Source organism: Pagrus pagrus (genome assembly GCF_965226575.1).
Source record: "Pagrus pagrus genome assembly, chromosome: 21".
NCBI classification, from domain to species: domain Eukaryota; kingdom Metazoa; phylum Chordata; class Actinopteri; order Spariformes; family Sparidae; genus Pagrus; species Pagrus pagrus.
The window spans coordinates 8,169,321-8,194,843 of record NC_140208.1 but is presented as its reverse complement, the minus strand read 5'-3'; the positions used below and the strand labels follow the sequence as shown (position 1 = coordinate 8,194,843).

The following is a 25,523-nucleotide window of genomic DNA, read 5'->3' as shown; positions in this document are numbered from 1 at the left end:
CGCTCGGGACGCTTTAGCAACCCAAAATGTCAGTATCTGACGTCCTGGGAATGACACTCAACCATCGGCTATCTTTCCTGTGCATTTACGAACAGTCAGTATGAATAAAAAGCACTACAGGTACGAGGGAAAATGTGTTTTGTTGTGTTTTAGGTGTTTTAAACAATATTTAAAAAACTGTATTCCTGTGTGAGCAGATGAGGAAGCTGGTGGTCGAGGGCAGTGAATATAAAGTGGTTCATCAGGAGCTGCTCTGTGATCTGCTGCTGCTCTCTACCAGCACTTACAGCCAGGTAAAAACTGACGCCACACACACACACACACACACACAAGACAAATTAACAAGGAAAATTCAATCAGAACATCTGTTGGTTCCCATTTACCTGATGTTATTAACATAAATATCTCTGGTGAAACAGAAATTAATTCAGAGTGTATGCATGTACATCTGGCTTTATGTGTTTGTGCAGGTACGCAGCAGAGCCCAGACTGTGCTGACGGCCGCATTAGGGACCTACAGCTTCTCCTACAGAGACCTGATTCCCCGAATCCTTCAACTGCTCTCGCCGCAAGACACCGCTGGCACGCAGCAGTTTAAGGTAACACACACACACATGTGCTGTAGTGTGGCACACGGCGACGAACGCAGCAGTCGCTCTGGGTTTGCGCCCAATGATCTCTGTCCGTGGTGCTGAAACTTGAAGTCAGTCCAAAAGTGTGTCTTCAGCATGTATTTGATGGCCTCCCTGTGCTGAGCATTGATTTTAAAGTTTTACTGCTTGTTTTAAAGGCAGCCGGGCCTTGACCCAGCCCACATTTCTGCCCTGTTCTCTCTCCTGATGTTAGCCTGAGGTCTGCTCACAAGTTTTTGTTGACTATCCCCAGGGCTAGAGTGGAGACAAGGCACCGGAAAAAAAATGTTCTGTTTAGAAATCTGTGCTTCTGTCGCTCAGGGCGCTCTGTACTGCCTGCTGGCTGTGCACGGCAGCGTCACCCTGGCCAGTTCGAGGGACTGGGACTGCGTCGGGGAGATGTGGCCCGCTCTGGTCCGCTGCGGACTCTCGCCCACTATGACCCTGGAGGAGCCGTCCATCGGTCGCCTGCTCGACGACATCATCGACAGGATCCACCGCCAGCACGACACCATCGGGATCTACTTCACCGTGAGCAGCTTGTTCATCTACAGCCAATAAGCTCCCTCTCATCTGATCTGTCTTTTTTAATTAGTGCGCCCATTTGTTCAACTGCTAGGTAACCGAAGGGTGTGTGGAGGTAGCCAATCAGATCACGCAGTCTGAAAATCCCACGCCTTGTTCGGAAGCACCTTCCGTAGAGGAGCTGAAAGAGGGGCTCCAGCGTCAGCGGATCAGAAACGTGGTCGCTGCGAGGTGAGAATACGAACTGGAGTTGGTGTTATTTGCTATTTTATTTAGTTTTTAATGCTGTCTTAGTTTTCTCAAGGTTAGAGAAGAGTTTGAGCAGCAGCATGTTTTATTTACTGTTATTACCCTTTGTGGAGGCACGAGCGCTACTGACAAACACTTGTTTTTTTCTTTTATTCAGGAAGTACGAGAAGCTGGTCAATGATCTGCTGGACTGCCTTGAAGACAGTAACCTGTAGGTTTTCTTTGTGTCGTGTGTGTATGCACATCAAAACATCCGAATACACTTTGCAAGTTGTGTTACATATTCTGTATTTAAAATGCAGCCTTTAGACGGTGATGTCACCTGCAAATCATAAATATTGCGGCTGTTAAAGTTCAGTGAAAGGATTCTACCTCGCAAGACGGGTTTACTTAATTTTTTAAGTCACCAACAAGACTCGTCTGCTCGTGTTTCAGGCCCTGGAAGTTTGAGCACATGGCCACAGACTTGCTGGCCCTCCAGCTGAGAGAGGATCACCCGCTGCCCCCCGACGCCGTCCTCTTCTTCACACAGAGCCTCATACACGACTCCATCAGCATACGCAAGGTCGGCAGCTGTTGTGTGTGTCAGTTTGTGTTCGTGGGGATGAAAGGTAAATGGTCGGGCTGCGAGGATGGAGATGGGTTCATGTGATGATTCAGACGTGAAGTCGCGTGTCTCTGTGACCTTCACACAGATGTTGTGTCCCACTTTCAATCCGCAGCACATGTTACATGCTATAATAAACTCTTATTGGAGTCCGCAGACAAGACGTTAACATACTTTTGTCGATTAAACTCTTGTTTTTGTCGTTCTCAAGGTCTTTCTTTTATTCACTTTATTTTCCAGCTCCATTTGCTTTGTGCATTGCATTGTGGGGAAAATAGTGTCCTTCAGCAGCTCACTCTTTGGTGCAATTTCTTTTTTCAGCAAAGGTGTCAGACATTTGCTGGTTCCAGCTTCTTAAACGGGAGGATTTGCTGCTTTTCTTTGTTCGAGTCTTCAGGTTTTAGACTGCCGACGTCGCTTTGGGCTCTCAGAAATTGTGACGAGCAGTTTTATTTATTTATTTTTTATAATTTTAAATGAACTAAATGTTTAACCGATTAATTGTGAAGATAATTTGCAGGTTAATTACCTCAGCAAAGGATGTTTTTGACTGTGTTCGTTGTTTGTTGGTTTGTTGGATCGTCAGCAGAATTAAATGTAAACCACTGAACTGACTTCCACGAAACTTGGATTGAGGACGAGTAGAATAATGCATGGATCAAAACCAGGTGTATTTCCGTGCCGGGTATCTATGAGTGATTACAATTCGATGTGGATCCAAATAAAAATCTTAATTTAGCAGATTTAAATACTTTATTAGGCTTGATGGGATTAGAGGGGACTGTTGGGCCTTGGTGGAGATATTCCCTCTACTGAGTGCCATTCTGGTTGATATTCAACATTAAAGTCGCAGCAGTACATTAAAAAATAAGCAGCAATGCAATAAAATAATGTAAAACTGTCTATCTGAGCCACTCTTTAATCTTTCTCTTCTGTAGGTGGCGATCTCAGCGATGGCCGGTATCCTGAAACAGCTAAAACGACCAAGAAAGAAAGTCACTGTGAAGCCGTCAGAGATCAGTGAGTACGAGCCACTTACACATAAAAATGACGCCAAAATATCCCGAATATAAGTCGTCCAATTGTGCACAGGTGAGGTCATTTCTCTGAGCCAGAGTGTGGGCGGTACTGAGCGGAGCTAACCTGGAGGTCGCAGGGTTTGTGACCTGTGCTGAAGCCAGCCACCGAGGGGATATTGAGATGTTGTTGTCGCTTAACCCTTGAGGAACTGTGGTGTCGTCCATCTTTATTCCAGTCACTGATAGGAGCATAAAAAACACAACAACAACAACAATCATGTTTTCCAAGCGTAAATGCTGTAAATGTAGCTGTAAGACTTTCTCTCAATCCAGTCACCGAAACAGATTCAGTTGCAATTTCAGCATCTAATTTTGATTAAATAGCACAACATGGCGTACGAACTAATTGTGTGCTAATTCCCCGTCCAGTAAGCAACACGACTGGAATATAAATCCACATTTGCTTCCTATTAAAAGATAAATTGCTCGAAACGAGAAAATCTCTCCCACATCTTTTCCAACAGTGTGTGTCCTGCTCATGCGTTTGTGTTTAGGCGGCGTGGAGGAACCCGAGGGACGGTGTGCCGGGGATCGTGAGGGGAACCGCTGGCTGCAGTACGACAGCAGCAGCCTCCCTCTGAGCGAGGAGCAGTGGGAGTCTCAGCAGTATGTGGAGAAAACGCACTGGGGCTACTACGCATGGCCGAGGTGAGGAGAGTGACTGAGTGGTTAGGCGGCGGATTTAGAAACTGGAAGGCTGATTAACTGCTCGGTTGGACAGAGCTAAAGAGCTGATTGACTTAACCGCCCGGTTGATTTGACGCTCGGCTTTGTGGCTAACTTTATGTCCGACTAACTGCTGGATGAGTGATCTGGGCGGCTGGAGGACTAGCAGGGTGTCGAACTGACTTCCTGTCACGACCTGGCCTAGATAAGGCTGACTGAACGACTTCCTGCCTGGCCTAGATAGAAGAATTGATGTATAGGTGGAGGGCTGGCTGGCCGTCCCGGTGTCTTTGCTGACTAACAGACTTTTTAATCATTCATTTATCCTCGCTGCTCATTTGAAGACAGTATGCGTCTATCCATATTTTTTTCTGTTTGTTGTTACCTATAAATCACAGCAGCCTCTTCTTTGTCTCCCCGCTCCTCTCAGAGAAATGATGATCCATGCAGCTTCTGAGAAGCCAAAAGATGACCTGTCGTATGAAGAGATGAGCGAGGTGCGTGCTCACACCGTACCACACTCGAAGTGCCTCTCTGGCGGCCCCGGTGTTATTACATGTGTCGTTTGTTTGTGTGTCGCGCAGGGTGAAAAGATCATCTTTGAATATTTCTCGGACCCGGAGTTTATTGACCAGCTGATAGAGTTTCTCTCTCTGGAGGATCGGAAAGGAAAAGACAGCTTCAACCCGCGACGCTTCTGTCTCTTCAAGGTGCAATTTAAACTCTCAGCCTCAATCGATCTTGCAAAAACCTTTTTACAAAGAAGTGACACAGCATACCGCGGCGAGCCAAGGCCGAATTGAGCTACGCAGAGATGGAATTTGTGGCATCAACCGCTTTGATTCATTGTCCTCCGTCAGTCAGCTGACAGCTTGCTTGCGTCAAAACGAATGACTGTAATCTGTCTTTCTTTGCTTTCGAAAAAAAAAAAAAAGAAAAAAAGAAAAGGGTCTCTGTTCCCCCACAGCGAACAAACCTTCATGCTCACGTTTGATTGACAGGGGCTGTTTCGTAACTATGGCGACATGTTCCTGCCGTTACTGTGGCCTCACCTGGAGCAGCTTGCCGGCGACCCCCACGAGAGCTCCCAGCGCTGTGTGTGTGAGATTACTGCAGGACTAATCAGAGGCAGCAAACTCTGGAGTTTCAGCCAGGTACTGGAGACACACACACACACACGCGGCAACAAATATACACACTGCGCCGCTTTCTGATAAGAAAAGTCAATATTAATAAAAACTTTCATTATTGTGTGTGTGTGCGTTCAGGTGGACAGGCTGTGGAAGGTTTTGTGCCCTTTGATCAGGACAGCGTTAACCAACATCACAGTGGAAACCTACACAGACTGGGGCACCTGCATCGCCACCGCCTGCGTGAGCTGCTCACACGCATACAAACGCCCCCACGCAACACAAACTCAGCGATCGATAAAGAAAATTGGGAATTTATCTGTGTATTTTCCATATGACAAATGCCGGAGATCAGATTTTTTTAAAAGTCGATAAAACATTCAGGTGAAAATAGTATCTCGAAGACGTTAGTTGCAGCACAAGCAGTCTGGGATCACACAAGTTTTGTTGTTTTTATGTCGCAGTCAGTCCAACACTGCAGTCCAGCAACTATTCAACTAATTTCTATAAGATTTTGTAGATATGCGTAGTCTCAACCCTGATGACCTTTCCTCGAGCACCATCATGAGGCTGAGGACTCCAAGAAATTTGGTTCAGACATTAAAGTCCTCCTCAAGATGAATTGTAATTACGTAGGTGATCAAAAGTCAGCTTCATGACCAGATACCTGCAAAACTGATGACATCGTTGTATTTTGTGTGAAGCGCTAAGGCTAGCATGCTAACACTCTAAACCAAGACGGCAACAATGGTGAGCATTACATTTCTGCTGAACCTCAGCGTGTTGTCGTTATGAGCTTGTTGCCATGCTAGCGTTAGCACCCTTTAGCTAAGTACAGCCTCACATAGCTGCTAGCATGGCTAACAGACAAAGAAAGGGTTTCATGTTCTAGTTGAAACATTTTTGTCACATGAAGGAGTGAATTATAAGGCATTAGTTAGATTAGTACTGATGTCCAATGACAAATCCATACATACAGTATATCTATACCTACACACATACACTTACTACGTGTACACACACCTGCATACTGTATACCTCGTACATGGTGTATGTAGGTGTACGTGCTCTTCACAGATGGACTCTTCAACAAATATTCTTGAAGGCAAAGTAATGAAGGGATTTAATAAGGTCAGAGTACATAATTACAGCAGGGAAGGAATGCATAATGGTGCAACAGAATTGATTTTTATCTCAACATTTCTTAGTGTGATCTATTTCTTAGCACATTTTTCACAAATTGTGTTTTTCAAAAGCGATGGGCACACATCCCCAGTGTAAACAACACCTATGTGTAAACGCGAAACTCTGAAAATGTGTTTGAAATCCCTTTAGACTGATTAACTCCTTCATAAAAACTCTGTGAATCCTCTTTTGGTTGTACTGCTCGCTTGACATCTGTGAATAAATATCAGCGCGTTGCTTTTGTGTTGAACATCAGTAACATGTACACTGAATTAAGATGTAATATGGAAAAACACAGAGACTTCTGAAGCACAGACTTCTTTCTCTGTCTCCCCTGGAAGTAACAGTCTAGAAATATGTGCCTACAGTAGCTTAGTGGATGTGTACATGTCGTCCACCTAAAAACAACGTTTCCAAAAATAAGCCTAATCTGAACTGGCTGCTGTCCAATAGGAGGGCCGGGACCCCAGGAAACTCCACTGGCTGTTGGAGCTGCTGATGCAGAGCCCGCTCAGCGGAGAGGGCGGCTCATTCAGGGATGCCAGGTATGTGCATCTGTGTGTGTGTGTGTGTGCATGAATAACTATATGCACAGAGTATGTGTTTATGTCATACAGCGTTTCAGAGGTTTCTGATTTCAGCCTGCAGTGGTAACATGAGCTGACGTGCCGCAGTAACACAGCGACCCCTCTATCCCTCAATCCCCCCTCTGTCTCTTTGTCTCTGTCAGTTTGCTGTACGTTCTTCAGGGAGGTCTGGCCCAGCAGCAGTGGAGAGTTTCTGAACTGCTGCACCGGCTGCTGGCTTACCTGGAGCCCAAACTCACCCAGGTGTATAAGAATGTCAGGGAGCGCATCGGAAGGTACTGAATTTTCTCGTTATCTTACGTAATCATGTTTAAATAGGTTAATCTAATTAGTTTGAGTGCACTGTTTTAATTCTAATCCTGCTAATCTCCACGTCTGTCTCACTCGCTCTTATTCTCTGACTCTTTTCTTTGTTTTTGTTTCCCCTCCACCCCCTCTGTCCCCCTCTTTCTCTCTCTCTCTCTCCAGTGTCCTGACCTATATCTTCATGATAGACGTGGCCCTGCCCAACACCCGGCCCACGTCCTCCCCCCACGTGGCAGAGTTCATCACCCGGGTCCTAGAGCGGCTCAAGCCCCTCACGTCGGAGCCCGAGATCCACAACCACGTCCACGAGGAGAACACCCAGGAGACGGACGAGCGCACCCAGGCTGTCAAGCTGCTCAAGACGGGTGAGACTGTGGATGCGAGCATGTGTACAGTGTGGTGGAGGGACCGGGGGTGGACAGCGGCTGCGGGAAAATATGTATACATCAACGCCAGGACAGCTTGTTCTCCTGATGAAATAAACTGACACACTGAAGCCCGATGAAACAAGCTAAAAGCTGTGATCCCTTATCGATTTCACCTTTTAAATCCACTTTAAAAGGTAGCAAAGTGGAGATGAAGAGAATTTCAAGGGTGTGTGTTCAGGCCTTTAAAAAAAATAGATATGGAAAAGAGTCTAACTCAATATTCGGGAGGGCTTGTAGAGGCAGTAATTTGTACTAGATTTTATTATTGATTCTTTTGTCGTCTCAGTTAAAGGCTAGTCGCCAGTAGCAGTTAAATAAATAAAGTTCACTTTTGTTTTTCTTTCCTTTCATATTATAATCAATTAAAGGGTCAGTTCCACAACATTACAACATTCTTTGGATGATTTGCCTTTACTGGTATTCATCTATGCGGATACATGTAGTTTTATTTGCCAAGGTGATGTGCTGCCCCCTCTGTTTTTCAGAGACACCTCTAACAAACTTCAGCCGCGATACTTAAAACCCGTATGAAATCAAAACTGCTCGCAGAAGACCACTCCAGGAACTGTGAGGTTGTAGCCATCAGTGAGAAACACACAGTTCGGTGGTTCGACCCGCTAAAAACAAAATATTAAATAGTTTCCCCATCAGATTTATTTTGCTGTGGGGAAAAGGCTTTGAAAAAAGTTTTTACACGTTAATGAAAGAAAATAAAAAGTGGTTTTATTTTGCTGCCCGAGGTCAAGCAGTAGGTGTGTTTCTCAAGGAGAGAACATTGTTTGAAAAACAGAATTCCTAATAATTTTCGAGCAGATATTTCATTTCAGATCAAGATTTCTTATTTTTGGTGGTTGCGTAAGCACCTGCCTCGGTCACCGAACGCTGGATTTAGACCTCATTCCTCATCTTAACTTTTGTGCATTGCTGCTCCTCTGATCTCCATTATTCAGATAAATATCTAGTTAAGAAATTATCCAAATCATTAGATACTAAATCATGATAGATTGTGTTTTATTAGCAGAGGAATGCAGTAAGGTCACAGCGGCAAGGCTGTTTGTTTTTATTTTTTGGCAGCAGCCCAAGATCTCCTCTATGGGTGTGTGTGTGTGTGTGTTTATATGTGTGTTTTGTGTCTCTGTGTGCTGTTTTGCAGTGTTGAAATGGTTGATGGCGAGCGCCGGGCGAACTTTCACCACTCCTGTTCAGCAGCAGCTACAGCTCCTGCCTCTGCTCTTCAAGGTAACAACACACACGCATCTATACACACACACACACACACACACATACTCACAGGTCCCAGCGCAGCATTATTACCCACTCAATCTTACTTGCCCATTAAACTCAATTTCTCTCTTCATTTACTCAAAATGGTGCGTCGCTCTGTGTCTTCCTACCTCTCTCCATCTCTCTCACCGTTTCTCTCTCCCTGCAGATTGCCCCGGTGGAGATTGATGAGAACTATGATGAGATGAAGCAGGATGCGCGCACGTGTCTCTCTCTCATGTCCCAGGGCCTGCTGTATCCTGAGCACATCCCTCTGGTTCTGGCAGCGCTGGAAGAGGTAACACTCGCGCGCGCACACACACACACACACACTCAGACACACACACACAATCTCACACTGCCCCACCTGCCTGCTGTCAGTGTTCCGACGCTAATGCTGCCCAAGGTGTTGTTGGACTAAAAACAACCTGTGCTATTTTAATTTGCTTACTATGTGATGCTTTCTGTATGTGAGTCACACCCCTGTTGAGAGAATATCCAACCGTCGTGGCCACAGTTTCGGATTTGACTCGTGGTGGTATCTGAACAACATTTTCTTGGGTTGCGCCTTGACAGCGAAACATACATATTTTATCATGTGGGAAGAAAATATCTCATGCTGGGCGCAAAAAGGTGTTTGAAGGAATAGGTGATAATGTCTTGAGAAATATTATTCGAGACCACTCTTATACTGTATGTCTACACTAAATATTGAGCAAGAGTCGATAATAGAAGAAGAAGAAGAAGAAGAATGACAACAACAACAACAACAACTACAATAATAATAATAATAATAATAATAAAGCAGAGGGAAACAGTCGGCCTGTTTCTGCGGGTGAGAAGATGGTATGACTTTTTTTATTCGTCCAACGCACTTAAACCTAATTACATTCCCGTCAGCCTCAGCTGTACTGGTCTTTAACGCTTATTAGCTTATGTTAGCATGCTCATTAAACATTGTAAACATTGTACCTGTTTAGCATTAGAACGTCGCTGTGAGTACGCTAGCATGCTGACGTTAGCAATTAGATGAAAAAAACCACAGCTGCACCTCAGTACGGTTTTCATTATGTGAAAGGTGAAGTTAAAACCTGATAAACAATAAATGACTTTGTTCTGTACACAGTAATAACTTGTGCACACAGACGTATGGATCTTGTGTACACAGGACACATAAAACATATCTTAAGGGACTTGAGGGCCTCTGTGTGAACCCTAACCCACCTCTGTGCCTCTGTCTCTTCAGATGGCGGGCAGCAGGTCTTGGCACGCTCGCTTCTCAGTGCTGACCTACCTCCAGATCATGGTTTTCTACAACCTGTTTACCCTGCTCAGCGTGCCTGCCGAGGTGCTCCGCATCCGAACGCTGGTGATGCAGCTGCTGCTTGACGAGCAGCTTGAGGTAATGTATGCACAGGAAAAAAAAGGGGCAGCAAACGCACTGCTTTAATACAGCCATCGCCGCTCTGTAAGGTATAATTGTCACAGGATTATAAATGGCCACTTATTGTCCCCTGGTCTCCCCTCGCTAAATCTTAATCCCTTTTTTTCTGTTCACGGTTATTGCTAAAAAAATAACCATCTACCTCGCCGCGCGGCTCTTAATTTACTCCGGCGCCTCTCTCTTCTTCTGTGGTTACAGGGACGTTGATGGAGCGCTCGCCGTTGTGATTTAACTGATTTAAAAATAACACCATCAGTCAATCTAATCCCGAAGTTAAAATTTGGCAAAGCATATTTGTTTTGACTGTTCACATTGACTAAACGTCATGTTGGTTAATTATTCATGTCTATTTATCGATTGCAATAAAATCAACTTTACTACCGGTGCACAGTCTCCTCTTATATTGGGGTTGCGTCATCTTTTATCTCTCGCTTGTCCTCGTGCTCTTAAAGCTTTTCTTTAGCCTGTCTGCCTTCCAATTGATCTGGATGTGCAGGTGAAAAATCAATAAGCGCCGTGCTTCGCTCACAAAAAACAGTCGCTTCTCTTAATATTTTGTTTAAAAAAAAGTGCTGAAGAACGTGTTGGCTTTGAATCATTGTCTATTTGAATGCATCAACCGTCACTCAGTGCTTATTCATAATTTATGCAAAGTGATGCAGGAAGGCAGTGATGTTCTGCAAGTGAATTTTACCTCAGCTCAACTCAGCATCTATGCCTCCCCCCTCTCCTCCTCCCCCCTCTCCTCCCTCCTCTGCTCATCTCTGTCCTGTGTGCCTCGCCTTCTCCCCGATCTCCTTGCACTCGCCTCTTTTAATAAATTGTGTATGCGTTTCTCGCCCTAAAACTGCCTCGTGCTCTCCGCCGCATCCTTTATTTGTCGGTTCTGATCATCGCGGGTCTCTTTTTTTTTTTCCCTCCCTTATTCCAACTCTTCCTCCCTCCCTCCCTCCTTCTTGCCTCTCCCTGTAGGTGAGGGACATGGCAGGCACCACCCTCAGTGGTTTACTGCAGTGCCAGTTCTTCCCTCTGGACTCCAGTCTGCAGACACAGCTCCAGACGCTGAGTCAGACTCGCCTCCCCAAGGCCAGAGGAGAGCTGGCCTCCACAGGTACACACACACACACACACACACACACACACACACTTTTAAGTGCACGTCACAATCACACAGTGAGGCAATCACAGTAATACTTGCCCTATTACCCTTTCTTATCCCAGGGGAATTGTGAACCTTGAAATTCTACAGCCCATTTTAACTCTCCTTTTGTGTGTGTGTGTGTGTGTGTGTGTGTGTGTGTGTGTGTGTGTGTGTGTGTGTGTGTGTGTGTGTGTGTGTGTGTGTGTGTGTGCAGACTTGGTGCGGCGCCATGCTGGAGTGCTCGGCCTCAGTGCGTGCATCCTGTCGAGCCCCTACGACGTCCCAGACTGGATGCCTCAGATACTGATGGACCTGAGCGACCATCTCAACGACCCACAGCCTATAGAGGTAAACACACACACACACTAGCACCCACACACACACACACACACCTACATGCAAGCATCTCGCTCAACACTGACTGTGAGCTGAAAGAATACAATTTCATTGTCCAATTGAGGAGAAAATTGTGTCTTTGGCCTTACTTCAGGCATGAAGAAGACATACAATGTAATCCGTAGTGCAGAGTTTGAATAATATATTACAGTGACGGCGAGCCAATGATGATGATAATTTAGAGCTTCTCCTGTTGCAAAGTGAAAGAGATGAGAAAGGGAATACGATGAGATACAGTTAAAGTATATATTTGCGAGCGGATGAATTACCCAGTCTATTAAAAAAAGAGCTGCCGAGCAGAAGAGTCAAACACGCTTTGTGCAGAATAATAAGGGATACATCATCTTTAGGTTTCTTCAGGCGGACTAATCTGCAGTCAGAGCAAGTCCTCGAGGCACCTCCTTCCTTGCTTAAAATCTAATCTAATCATTTTGTTTGAAGGCCGTGATGTAAAATAGATGCGCCCGATGTTTAAGTCATGAATACATCCTTGGTTATAGTGATCACCAGTTTAAAACCCTGTTTTTCTGTCCCTGTTGAACCACTCTAACTTTTCGCTCCAAACTCGTCTCGCTCTAAATAATTTCCACGTCGCGTATTTAAATTGTTATATGTGGCATTTTAACATCAATAAATCACTGTTACATCATTCCTTTTTAATCCGCGTAAACAAATGAGACCATTGGCGGACGGATTGTCAGCTGCTGCGGCGGCTGCTGCTGGATCCAGATCAACGACTGCTCGCTTTGCAAGTCACAGTCGGCCTCATTCTAGTTCCACCGCTAAAAAACTTTAAGGGGGGAGCTCTCATTGTGGGAACAGATAGTGGCTGTTATCAAAAAAAGGCCGTTATCGGCTCTTAACTCCTCAGAACAAATGAAGCGACGGAGAGAACTATCAACATCCTCTTTTATTGCGGGAGTTTACTGCGGGGTTTAATGGAAGCGTCCTAATTTTGAGACACAAACACACCACTTTAAAATGTATGTTCGATTCCAGTGATGGGACATTTTGGTTTCTCCCTGAGGAAAAGCGCTCTGCTCAGTCTTTGAGGAGGGCTGATGTGACTTTTAAAATATATTGTTGATAACGTACAGTGTATGTTTTATATGTTAATAAACAAAGGTGGCCCAGAATCATATATTGCTCATCTAGAAGCCAAAGATCTTAGTTGCAGCGGTTAAGTCAAGTTCACGCTACAGGATTTTGGCAACTTGACAATCGCTGGGTACCTTGAAGGCTAAATGTCTGATTGAGTCGCCAACTGCTCAGGGAGCCACGAATGACCTGAGAGCAGATACTCCTCTCCTCTCTCCCTCTTCTCCTCTGAACCCAGTTTAATTATGCATCTGTGTGTCGAGCTGGCAGAATAATGGCTAATAGTTATCAGAATATACATACACCCAGGCTTTTCAGTATATGTAACCATGTCGGCCTTGCTGAACCACAATAAGAGCAGGCGGTCGCATGTTTTCACTGTAGGAATAATCCTCGCTTCCCACGCAACCTAATCCGTCCTCTCTCGCAATTCCTTTCTTTTTACTTCGTTGTTCTTTCAAGCGCGCACACAATGTGGGCCGCTTAAATCGTGTCGCTCCTTGCGTGTGTGATCTTGTAGTGCGTGACCTCCCCTGTTGCCGATCGCACCACGCCGACTGCAAGACTCCCAATTACGGGGCGGAAAGTTGTGCAGCGATCTGACGACATCAGAAGTCGTGTAGCGTGGCCGAGCCTTTACCAGAAGAGTTTTACTGGTGCAACAGTGTGATTGCATTTTGTAATTCTGGAGTCTGCATGCTGTGATCGTTTGAGATTGAAACCCTGAAATATTCTGATGTGCAGATGATCGAAAAATGGGAACAGATGTTGAATTTTGATGCGTTTAAAAATGTTAACTTCTGAAAAGCCTGGAAAAGAAGGCAAGATGGGACTTTTTAAAGCTACTACAAGGAGTTTTTAACGTACTATACATAAGCAAAAGAGACTGTCGGCGAGAAGATTTACTATTTCTAGGTCTAGGTGCTGTGAAAGTAACACTGAATGCACACAGCCTGTATTGAGAAATTGTGCCTTCAAACGAGCTGTCAGGACCTCCGTAAGGGTGTGATGTCACTCGGCCGTGGTTGCAAAAATACCAGCAAAGCCGATGCAGAAAAATGGTGGGTGGTGCTTGCTCAGGCCTGTGAGAGCTAACCAATCAGAGGGACGAAGGAGGAGGGGAGGAGTTAAAGAGACAGGAACTAAAACTGAGCCTAAAAGAGGGTAAATCGAGGTGCTGCAGCAATAGACAGTTTAAGAAGAATAATCTGTTTTTTCGAACATTAAAGCACGTAAATATTTTGTAGCAGACAACCAAAATAAAAGTAGAAACCTAAACTACTATAAAAGTAATATAAAAATGGAAACTTCAAGTACATATTTGTATTTTCCCATAGTGTCAGTAATGATGATGGTGTGTTTTGTCCCCAGATGACGGTGAAGAAGACCCTGTCGGAGTTCAGGCGTACTCACCACGACAACTGGCAGGAGCACCGGCAGTGCTTCACTGACGACCAGCTGCTGGTGCTCACAGACCTGCTGGTGTCACCCTGTTACTACGCCTAGACGGCGAGCTGCCTTGCCAGGTCCTCTACGAGACTGACTGACCAGAACCTTAGAGAGTAATTACACCTTTTGAATGTGTTGGGAAGTCAGGTCCTCTGCGCAGCCGGTCATAATAACGTCTGACGTTGTTGCAGCCCTGCCTCTGGAACCTCCCATGCCAATGTTGGCCTTCAGTAAACCCAGTAGGAAAGCAGTCCTGGGCAGAACGGTTTCAAATATTTATCTTACTTGGCGTGTTTGTTTTGTCTCGCCAAGCAGCTCAACAGCCCCAAAGGTGGCCACTTTACTTTAGAGAAAACAACCCTTTCACTGCATTTTCTTGTTTGTTGCTGTAGATTATGTTTAGCGTCTGATTTAACCCACATCTGCCAGAAACCTCTGTATCTTTTAAGATCACCATCTATTTACTAAATACATATATATATTATTATATTATGATGCTATAATGTTAATTGTATCGTATTTATATATGATATTAAAACATATGTGATATGTAGAATTCATATAAAAAATGTAATTAATAGTGTGAAACACTATAAAATCTAATGATATTTCATTCAGCACTTCATCATGTAATGTGATAATGTTTCTAACACTGTATGATATAATATAATATAGAAGACATGTGACTCAAGTCATTTGGTCCGAATCTAAAGCAAGAAGTCTTTTTTTCTTCGGCAAGTAAAGTCGCAGGTTGTTGTACAAGACACTTGAGTCTTACCTGCACTATCGGGTCTTTATAAGGAGAAGAGACGAGGTATTAGTACCTGTCAGTGTTGTAGTCAAGACCACCTAAACCGAGACCAAGTCATGACCAACGAAGAGCGGTCTCGAGACCAAGACCAATCTCTGAGTACTACAACACTAGTACCTCCTTAATAATGACATAATTAGCCAGATTATTTAGCCTTTTCAAAAAGTACGATGAATTCAATCTGTATTGTAATTACTGATTATCAATCAGTCAGACAAATGTAACGACTTCATAAAAAAAGTGTTTCTTTATCCAAATAAAAGAAAAAAATCACCCGCCATGACTTTTTAACAGTTAAATATTGGGGGGGAAAACAAAAAAACTTAACTGAAACCATAAAATGAGCACAGACGAGTCAAGTCACGAGTCTTAAAGGTGCAATATGTAAGAACTCACATTTATACTCAAAACAAATAGGGGGGAGATATCACCAGAGTAGCTGCCCTTAGGCCTTAAGCTGGTTAGCATGCTTACTTCATTAGATATCTCTGGAGCACAATACACATAAATCATAATGTCAAAACTGCTATTTATTCACATTTTGTTAATCATTTTTAGGATGTTTTCAGCTAAAGTTCTTACATATTGCCTCTTTAACTTCAAAGTCCAAGTGGAGTCTCAAGTCATTTATCTTTCAAGTCATCAAAACAGTGACTCCAGTCCACCTGTCTGATATATAATACTTGATAATTATATGAATATTGCTATTGATATGAATGTTATAACACATATATGAATATATACACCTATAATATGTGATAAAACATATAACATGCTGTATATAATTTTATCATATTCCTATACAACTCACTTTAATAGCTCGACACTGAGAATTTACTGTTGATTCCTGTTAAATAAAGTCACTGCATCGTTTCTAAAGAGAGATGTATTTTGTTTAGTGTGGAGTGTGTGGCATGTTGTGTGTTTGCTAGGTTCGACTGATCATGTCTCTACATCACATCACATGGCTGTCCAAAGCAGATTATGTTCTGCACTGAGACAGCCGAAATATACATCAGATGTTTCAGTTGTACAGATGCTGCTCGAACACTGAGACATGGATGCACTGTGTATGTTAAAGACGATCTCAGATAGAGCTGTCACCATTTTTACCCCGCGTTATTTTTCTGATGCAGTGCTGTCGACTTTGATACGTTCACCGTGCTGAGGCACATGCTGGCAGACTGACAAGAGGAAGCAGAGCTGGTAGGTACAGTCTGGTAAACAAGGCTGGTCCCTGAAGAGTAGTGTGATTACAGTAAGAAGATGGTGATACCTCCTCTGAAATCTGGTTTGCTTATCAGGAAAATGGATGGAGGGAATTCACCAAAAGCTGCATTATCTGCTTAGACATTCAACAGTGGAAAGAATTATAATATTGTCTTCTTAAATAGGTCTCTGGGCATTAGTGATGATGCCCCTGAACCTAAAATTCTAGTTTTGTTTTAGAGATATAAAAAAACCCTGTATAATAATAATTATATTATTATATCATAATTTATCAGCTAAACCTTGTTGTTACATGAAGACGGTTTAAGGAAAAATTAAATGTTCAATATTCATATGTATGTTTCCATCAGTTTATAATCACCTGAAACTAAGAATTGTTGTGTTTTCATGAAGTCCGATTTGTTGCACAACCATGTCTCTAAGGTAGCCCAGAAGGGACAAACCAAACACTGACTCTAGAGAGGGCCTCTCACGTTGTTACAACCGCCATAGGTTCTTCTACATGCTTGGAAGAGGAGGGTGAGTGGAGGGGTATTCAGGTTGCTCAGCCTCAGCCCTAGATGCCACTACATCCTAAAAGATTGTCTGTAACAACTTTTGCACGAGTCAATCTGGCAGATGTAGCCAAAACACATGAGAAATGTGAACAAGTTAAATGTGAACCATGTAAATGAGATACTTGTTTCACTCTTACAGGCCCTGAAAACAAACTTTCTGTATCAGGAGTTTCTGTTGATTGACACAATGTCACATCCATGCACGTGTTGTTTGCTAATATTGCCTGCAAACATAATGTTCACCATACAGTATCTGATCAAACCACGCCCACGCAATCCTGTTGAGGCATATTAGCTAAGTTTTTAAGCATTACATTTTTTATTTTATTTTTTTTTGCTCTAAGTGCTTCATATTCAGTCATGAATATTTCATGTTATACAGGAATAATCAATATTTGAAACCAACTTTTAAGGGGCTTCACAAGTGCCAAAAGTGGTCCGAGTTCCAACTTTTTAACAAACTGATCCTGCTGGAAATGTTGCGTGGGCCCTCCACTTCACTTCGGCTGTGAGAGCAGTACTCGTACTTCAACCACGTTTTAACATTGATAGAAAACAGACCACACTCATCTGTGGATGCAGATGTATTCAGTCAGAATAAAGTGTTTATTCATTTAAAGCGTTCTTCTTTTGTGCTGCTGAATGTTGAACAGGCATTAAATCTACAGGTTTATCCAAAGTAGCTTTCATATTCTATCAACACATAGACCAGTAACAGTTCCTTCATGTATTTTTCATTTGTTCAGATTTTGAAGCAGCTTTAAATACATATAATACGCAGTGTAATGTGTTTCTTATCATGTGACACTAACGGATACAAACAGACCTTGTCAACGTATTTTCTGTACCAGACAAATATCCTGATTGGCTGCATGTGTAGCTTAAACCCTGAGATAATTACACAAATCCAACCTGGTATATATCATTGATCAAGTCTTGTTATCTGATTACAATCAACCTGTTTGAGTGTGCGAGTGTTTGTGCCCATTCTGGAGTCTTTCCTTCACTAAAGTTTCTAGAGAAAACAGGTGTGCGTCTAAGTCCTCAGGCAGAATCGTCCTAACAGCATCAGCCAGCTCAAACAGGTACTCTGTGTTTTGCCCGCTTTCGCCGGTAGAGTTGACGATCTGGTTGGCTATCTCCTCGAGAGGGGCGGGGCCGAGGTAGTCTGGATTGTCGTGAGAGCCGATGTAGAGCAGCGTCTGGTTGGGCGGGGGAGCGAGTGGTGGACGGGGGTAAAAGGTCACCGTGATGGCCTGGTAACCACCTTTTTCTCGGTAGTCGAGGTAGGTCTTCACTTCCTGCTCTCGGCCCGTCGGCAGCTTGTAGGCGACGCCCCAAACACACCCCTGAGAAGAACAAGTGACGGAAGGAGAACAGGTAGTCGGTGTTGTAAAAAGTAACAAAAAAACATACTAAAGTCAAAAGTATCAAAAGTAAGTTTCACCAATGATCTTGTTTATGTCTGTAATGGCACATTTAGGTGCTGAATGTTATTAGTAACACCTTTGAGTACGATATTCGAGTAAATGTGCTTCCTACATCACATAGTTTGACATTTCTAAGACAAAATTGCAGAACAAACTTCCTTTAATCTTGTGTAGCTTCTACTACATAATACATTTGAGCTCATCGACATGGGACTGAGACAGCCGTTAAAAGGTAATGAACAGTTTCCTCAAACCTGATTGCTAACATTTTCAAAATACTCATCATTCACCTCTAAATGCATGTTTTCTAGATGCTTACCATGTTCTCACTACTTTACAAGACGTACTCTGTATCTCTCTATTGCTTTCCCACCACGTGTAACAAATGATCTCTCACTCAAGGTCAGAATACAATATGTACAATACAATACACTGTCATTCCCTTTGTTTCAAAGATGTGTCTCCTTTCTCGAGCAGTGGTACTCCACAATGGTTCTTCAACATTGGAAAAACAGGCTATCGCTTGAAAACTCAGTGTAATCTCATTTTCAAAACCCTGCAGTTCCCTCAGTTGCATTATCAGTTTATTAGCCTCTTAATTACACCCAATAATATGGTTATAAGTAACAAGGGGGGTGAATTATGACCCTCAGGTGCTGATAATCTGTCGTTAACGTGTCAATAAAATGTGATTTTTGTTTGCCTTTGTTCCGAGCACAATCTGTTTTCAAATAAGAACATCACATTCACAGCTACAAATCAAATTTAATTAATCTCATAAAGATTTTTATGATTTTTCATAAAACACCAACCTGTTAATAATGACAAATAAGTGCGTACGCCTTATTTCAGCACACCTGACTGCTGAAATGTATTTATCGTCTTTTGTATATGAAATATACACGTACTGTGCAGCGCTGATAGACTGATGTATTTATCGATTAGTTGATAGAGAATGAATCTACAACAATTCTGATCTTTTCAAGCAATTTCAAGCATTTTCTGCTATTGTCTGCATCGTGTTCTTGTTGACTGAATAAACTGGGACATCACAAGACCTCACCTTGGGCTCTAGGAAAGTAGGTTAGCCATTTTTCACCATTTTCTGACATTTTATAGATGAAAATAATAGACGATAAAAGTAAATGGCAAAGTAAAAGACAATTAAGTTAATCGTGAGTTGCAGCTCCATTACAAAGTAATGACTGGTACCATCAACCTTAGGGAGGATGTGTCTTACCTCAGGATCCTCTACCAGTGTGACGACGCGGCCGGGCTGTAAAGGACACAGACAGAGGAAAAAATACATTTTACCTTTATTGTACACTTCTGAGATTTGGATATTGCAGTTGTGATTTTGATAATATTTCGAAAAGTTTAAACTTTATTTAACAAAGGTTGCACTGGTGAACCTAACTTCTTCATTCAGGGGCACCAGCGCATAATTCACACGAACCAAAGACATGTTTTAATTTAATTTCTTAACACATGATTTTAAATGATTGTAAACAGGAATGTTTTCCTTCATTTAAAGCACAGCATTTGCAACGAGAAACTGCAGCAACCTCGACTGTTTAAAAACTAAAGATACAGAGTGATGCTGTTTAGAGTGCTTGACAAACTAAAACAAAATGTTAGGAAATCAAATTAAAACTGTAGGCTAATTATTGACTTATGTGTAACATCCAAAAACTTGTGTTCCTAGAGTGGTTTTACTTTTGTACTAAACTCTGTAAATCAGTTGTAGCAATGTTGTTATATAACCATACAATTTACTGCAAATATTTTTTGCAGTAAATTAAAATGTTAATGAGTACTTGTGTTAAAGTAAATCTCTGGATATTCACAGTAACTTTCCACTGACTTAAAGGTGCACTGTGTAGTTTTGGCATGTTTTTTTCGGTCATGCCTAAACAAACTAAATAAACAAACTCTCTTTGCTTTCATAACTGAATAAACTGAATAAACAAACTGACCTTAAAGGACAACACAATTTATATGTGGCGGACCCTGCCTCCTTTCTAGCTTCAAACAGTCTTCTGGGGACCTTGTCTGAGAACAGTGTGTTCATTCACTTATGGAAAAGATAAATATTTCTAAATTCGTATCATCACCTCATTAATATTGTAAATATTAAAAACATAGTGCCCCTTTAAACCTTTAAATTACACATTTAACAGAGAGGAGCTCCTCTCTGTGCTGCTTGCTGTTTCATGGCAACATTGCATCAGTTATGAGTATTGTGAGGAACTAGCTAGCTATAGTTGGGTCCATAAAGCCGGTAACGTGTACGCACCTTGCCCGGTACTCCCCGGTGGTCGGTACTTCCCTGCCAGAACCGACGACTGAAGCCTTTAATGTAGCCTATTCTCTTTTCCTCATAAGGGAAATCCACTTTCCATATCAGGGACCCGTAGCCGAAAACCCACATGATAAGACGTTAAACTAAGGGCACGGTGACGACAGAAGGACGGTTAGAGCTGGACTGACTGGGTTCAGTCTGACAGGTCACTAGCTTACAACGATAGTCGTGACATTATACTGACTGGTGTGTAGGAAACACCTGTCGGTACCTTAAGAGTGTCGGTACCTGAAATATAACGTTCTCATGAAGGTTCTGCCCCGGGGGCGATATTGTCAAATCATCCAGATTACGGAAATATGGCTACTTCCGCTTGACAACTTTCAGAATAAACCGCAATTACCAAACACATCGCGCATGTTTTGATAATTTAAACTATTTTGAGGGGTTTTAGACAACCGATCACAATATAAAATGTCGTTTTCAAGATATTTTATTTTAGGAGCCGTTGTCCTGTGACTATACGCATGCCTTTGAGACCTCCCCGCTTTTACTTTGAAAGCAAGCCGCTATTCCGGTTGTTTTGGGGCTTTTTAAATCTAGTTTAAGGAAAATGGTCAAAGCAAGATGTCAAACTAACATCCATCCAATCACAACTGATGAAACCCTGTTTCTTCAGGCCCTGACAGCCTGACAACCAGACAGGGCTGCATACAGTGATGAGATATAACTAAGTACATTTACTCAAGTACTGCACTTGAGTACAATTTTCAGGTTCTTGTAGTGTTTTTTCATTTTCTGGTACTTTATACTTCCACTCCACTACATTGGAAGCAAATATCATACTTGCTACATTAATTTTATAACTTTAGTTATTGGTTATTTTTTCAGATGACAAGCTGTATCAGAGCTGGATGAGTGCATGTTTAAATTTATTTTTTTATCGACAATCACATTTAAAGGTGCTACTTGTAAGAAAAGTTGATTTTTGAGTCTCATTCCCAGCTTTGGGTTTCCAAATGCATCAAAAACAGGACGCTTTGGGATCGTAGGATGGGTCGGCTGCCATCCCAAGGCCTCATTATTTGATGAGTTGGGAATGAGATGCAAAAATCTACTTTTCTTACAAATAGCACCTTTAAAAAAGAAAAAAAGAAAAATATCAGGTCTGATAATCGATCGACCCACAGTATACAGTATATGCATACATGTAAATATATGTAGAATTTGCAATACTAAAGTTTATATTTGGCTAGAAAATTACTTTTGATACTTAAGTACATTTAATATCAGATACTTTAAGACTTTTTCTCAAGTACAATTTGTAGGAGTGGCTTTTAATTTTATCAAAGTAATATTTTAACACAATATCTTTACACTTTATACAAAACTTGCTGTACACAGATTTTTTTTAAATGTTAATAATGTACGTTATCTGATGTTTATTACAGTTTTTTAATCAAATTTTTTTTTTACCTCTTTAAATTTCTGTTAAAGCTAGAAATATTCAAACCAGACACTGAGGGTTGTTTTCCACTTTGAACTCATTGTATTCCTGCAAGTCACATATAAATTAATTATAATACATTAATTAAAAAACAATGAAGTTGAAGTTTATTTTGTTATTTTAGGGTCTCAGAAACAATCTTCCTCTTATTTTTAATTCATGTGAATTTTATTAATCTGAATGACTTGTTGATTTAGGCGTCCTAAGCTCCTAGATCTTCTCAATATGCACAAATAAATTCATTTTCAATGCATGTCTACATGTGCATTTGTAAAAAACATGAACTAGGACAAGTCACACATGAAATATGGGTTTCCATCCTGACACCAGGGGGTGCTGACTTTCTATTTCCCTCAGCGTATCATTGTGTGTTCCCCCCAAATAACATGCTCTTCATGTATGCCGTGCGAGCACTGATTCAGAACCAAACAAAGTGGACAGCAACAGTCTGGCCCGTAATGTCAGCTCCAAGAACAGCAGCCGTGCTCATTGCTCTGCCTCTGAGAGAGGCTAGTCAGCAGACCATTTATGTAACTTACCAGCCTCGAGTTCGAAGAGGCAGATCTGTGGCCGAGATCCACAACTGGCCCGGAAAATGCTGCCTAGGAAACATCTGCTGTAAAGATACCCTCGTTCTGAGCAGAAACTGGTGCAGTGGACCAGCCTAAAAGGTCAGGGAATCTGTGTGAATGTGTGAAAATGAAACTCAAAACACATTCTTCTTCATTTCTTATGGGTGACCTAAATTACTGTCATAGCACTTTCTGTAATTTAAAGCAGGTTGCTGTGTAAATGCAGCAGTTTCCAAGAGTTCGTGTTCCCTACTGTGCATATAATGAGTTATTTTTATCAACCGTAAACCTCTACAGGGCTACACAGAAGTGTGCTTACCGTCTAAATCCCGCTCCAAATATCTTAAACCAAATGCACACACTGTTGTTGTCTCATTCATATGTGGATCAACACAACAAAAAGCTTACAAACTGTCATGTTGGCCCACCTTTTATGCAGCATTTGTCTTTGACAGGGAGAGATTTCTCAGGAAAATCTTTCCTGCTGTTTCTGCTATATATATTTTATTACGGTGACAAAAAGCATTAACATTTAGGGAAATATAAACAGTCCCCTGTACAGCCTGTTGAGAAAAGAAGCAGTTTTTTACGACGACGAATATGTTTTATTTGCTCTCGCTGGGTTAATGTTGCAAATTTGTTATCTCTTGTTTGGAAGATGGAAAACAAAGATGTTGCAGTAAATACAAAGATAACTCAAGAGGAATGAATGTGAATATAATCTACTGGGAAAATATTGTGTTCTTCTATCTGCTTCTATAACAACATTTTCTTTTTTTAAAAAAAACTAGTCCGTAGCTTTCAACTCTGCTGCAGACCATAAGCAATTAAATGACTTTTAAAAATTCAAATTAAATTCATCATAATCCACTGTTTTTTACTGATGTAATCAAAAGAGTCACTGTTTCAACACAATAATCAAATAAGTCTCCATCCAAAACAATTAACGAGTGCTGGTATGTAGGTGGCTTTATCCTCCTGTCGTCCTCTGTTAGTGTTTCCTTCCGTCCACCATACATGTTACATTAACTTCATTATATTCTCATGGGACTTCCTCCTCTCTGACAAGCACATCCTCCCAGTTTCAGTCTCTTTTTCCCCGTGCTCCACCTCTCTTTGAGTTCCTTAGCCAACTCTACAGCTGCTGTCTTCTGTTTATTCACTGAGGAGATGACCATCTTTTTTCAAAGAACATCTCATTTGATATTCCCTGCATTTAAAAGGGCACTCCAGTGATATTTTTTCCCAGTTTTTTACCCAATGTCAATATTAGTTTCAAGGGCATACCCACCGTGATGTCACCTGTTGGTTTGTGGACCATTTTGAAGCCTCAAGTTTGAAGCCTAAAGTCCTTCGAGGCAAGTCTTGCCAATCGGCAGCCATCTTGGCAACACCCCGGGCAATTATTTTGGGCTAACACTACAAGGCCCCTATCTTAATGAATGGGGAGGGAGCCATGACTTAACTTTCAATGGTCATTGGTAGTAGCAGACTCAGGATGTTTGAGGTACAGGGGCAGAAAAAAATAAAAAGGGCACCAGCATGCAGAGGGGGTAATGAAAGGGCACCCTAGAGGGCACTTTGTCATGTTTTATCTACCAAAGTGGCATCCAAGAGGGCTCTTTAGCTGCAAACATGGGGGGATTTCTTGCTAATCCTGTGCATTAGCATGATATGATAGGAACATACTTTACAAAACGAACATCATACTGTATTGAAGAAGACTTGAAACTATTGATTGCGACCATAAACTTACTGGGAAACTGTTTACTGAGGTAACAAATCAAGTGAGAAGTAGGGTCATTTTCTCATAAGCTTACATACAATCGTTATACGTTTTGTTATGTAACAGAAAGCCTTTGTTTCAAACTGGAAATGTGGAGTTTGACATACATTTACCAGGCACGGAAAACAAAAAACGTCAGGATATAAAAGCTTCTGCCTCCTCGATTTTGACCTTTCTATTTTTCAGTCTGTCTCTTGCAGGTCCTCCAAATTTCTGGAAGTACAATACTAAATCTCACTTGTCTGTGTTTGTTTTCTTGTAATGTCTGTCCCTGCCCTGAGTGGGTTTTCTTGTTGAGAGACCAAAAAAAAATCCAGGAGAATGTCACCTCTCCTCTTGGTCCTTTGTATTCCCTGACAAGGCTTTATTCTCTTTAACCCAGTTGCATTGTGCATCGCTGAATGCAGACAGAGCTTCTTTTGAGTTTGTATGTTTCAGCCAAGGTTGAAGACTCTCTAAGAGGTCCTGTTCGGCCAACTTAATCAATTCTCTCCATGTTATTGCTCATAGTGAGGAAACGCATGCCGTCGCTATTGCTTTCTTTCAGCCAATCCTTCTTTATCTCCTTAACCTGCTCCTTCCTCTCTCGTTGAGCTTCGAGAAGAGATTTCCTCAGTCAGTAGAATTTCTTTTTTTTTCCACCATCCACCTGTGAGATCGTACGACTAACCTCCAATATTTAGTTGTTCTCCTGCAGCAATTGAGGTCTTCAAAACTCATCCAAAGGTCCCCTCCATATTGACTCGCTCTAGCAGCAGTGGTTGCACACAAAAAAGCTCTTGAACCTGTGACTCCATCTCAGCAGCCATGGTGAGAAATTGGCCAGCTGAGCCATAAAAGTCCACTATATGTAGAGAGCAGAGTTGAGTGGGCCATTTTGGGCTCTGAGGCCTCAGACTGTTTGATCCTGAACTGCTCATATGACTCCTGAGATTTCTCTCGCGGGCTCGCATACAGGCTCGCCGAATGCAGCCACATCTATCAGCAGCACTGTTGTACTGGCCTGGGAATGTGATTCTGTTCTGAGTATAACAACTAATAATGATGATGTGAAGGACTGTAAGATAAGAAAGTCATTATTAGCAAGTCAATATTATCTATTTTGGCTCGGCTTTTACACTGAGACTGCAAAAACCTCATTTG

General features: G+C 42.1%; 2 protein-coding genes across 3 annotated transcripts in view; one reads left to right on the top strand and one right to left on the bottom strand.

The window, feature by feature from the left end:
* The window catches only part of psme4b (proteasome activator subunit 4b), a gene marked incomplete at its 5' end in the record, with an annotated part of 40,244 nt that extends 24,369 nt beyond the window's left edge, over positions 1-15,875 (top strand). For both annotated transcript variants that reach the window (XM_084342963.1, XM_084342964.1), the window contains 21 exons: positions 198-293; positions 471-599; positions 954-1,163; positions 1,252-1,388; positions 1,564-1,617; positions 1,842-1,971; positions 2,952-3,033; positions 3,587-3,740; positions 4,189-4,255; positions 4,343-4,468; positions 4,760-4,912; positions 5,027-5,131; positions 6,527-6,618; positions 6,804-6,935; positions 7,129-7,331; positions 8,548-8,633; positions 8,827-8,955; positions 9,904-10,059; positions 11,074-11,212; positions 11,457-11,590; positions 14,108-15,875. In XM_084342963.1, the coding sequence (XP_084199089.1) occupies positions 198-293; positions 471-599; positions 954-1,163; positions 1,252-1,388; positions 1,564-1,617; positions 1,842-1,971; positions 2,952-3,033; positions 3,587-3,740; positions 4,189-4,255; positions 4,343-4,468; positions 4,760-4,912; positions 5,027-5,131; positions 6,527-6,618; positions 6,804-6,935; positions 7,129-7,331; positions 8,548-8,633; positions 8,827-8,955; positions 9,904-10,059; positions 11,074-11,212; positions 11,457-11,590; positions 14,108-14,242 (2,649 nt within the window). In that variant the 3' untranslated portion in view covers positions 14,243-15,875. The remainder of the gene's footprint in view (positions 1-197; positions 294-470; positions 600-953; positions 1,164-1,251; positions 1,389-1,563; positions 1,618-1,841; positions 1,972-2,951; positions 3,034-3,586; positions 3,741-4,188; positions 4,256-4,342; positions 4,469-4,759; positions 4,913-5,026; positions 5,132-6,526; positions 6,619-6,803; positions 6,936-7,128; positions 7,332-8,547; positions 8,634-8,826; positions 8,956-9,903; positions 10,060-11,073; positions 11,213-11,456; positions 11,591-14,107) is intronic.
* Positions 15,876-17,370: 1,495 nt separating this feature from the next.
* On the bottom strand, positions 17,371-20,850 carry chac2 (ChaC, cation transport regulator homolog 2 (E. coli)). The gene is made up of 3 exons (XM_084341862.1): positions 20,510-20,850; positions 19,454-19,489; positions 17,371-18,132 (listed from the first exon to the last, which is right to left on the bottom strand). Exons 1-3 carry the CDS (start codon positions 20,642-20,644, stop codon positions 17,737-17,739), a joined length of 567 nt encoding a protein of 188 aa, XP_084197988.1. The 5' UTR covers positions 20,645-20,850; the 3' UTR covers positions 17,371-17,736.
* Positions 20,851-25,523: the final 4,673 nt, after the last annotated feature.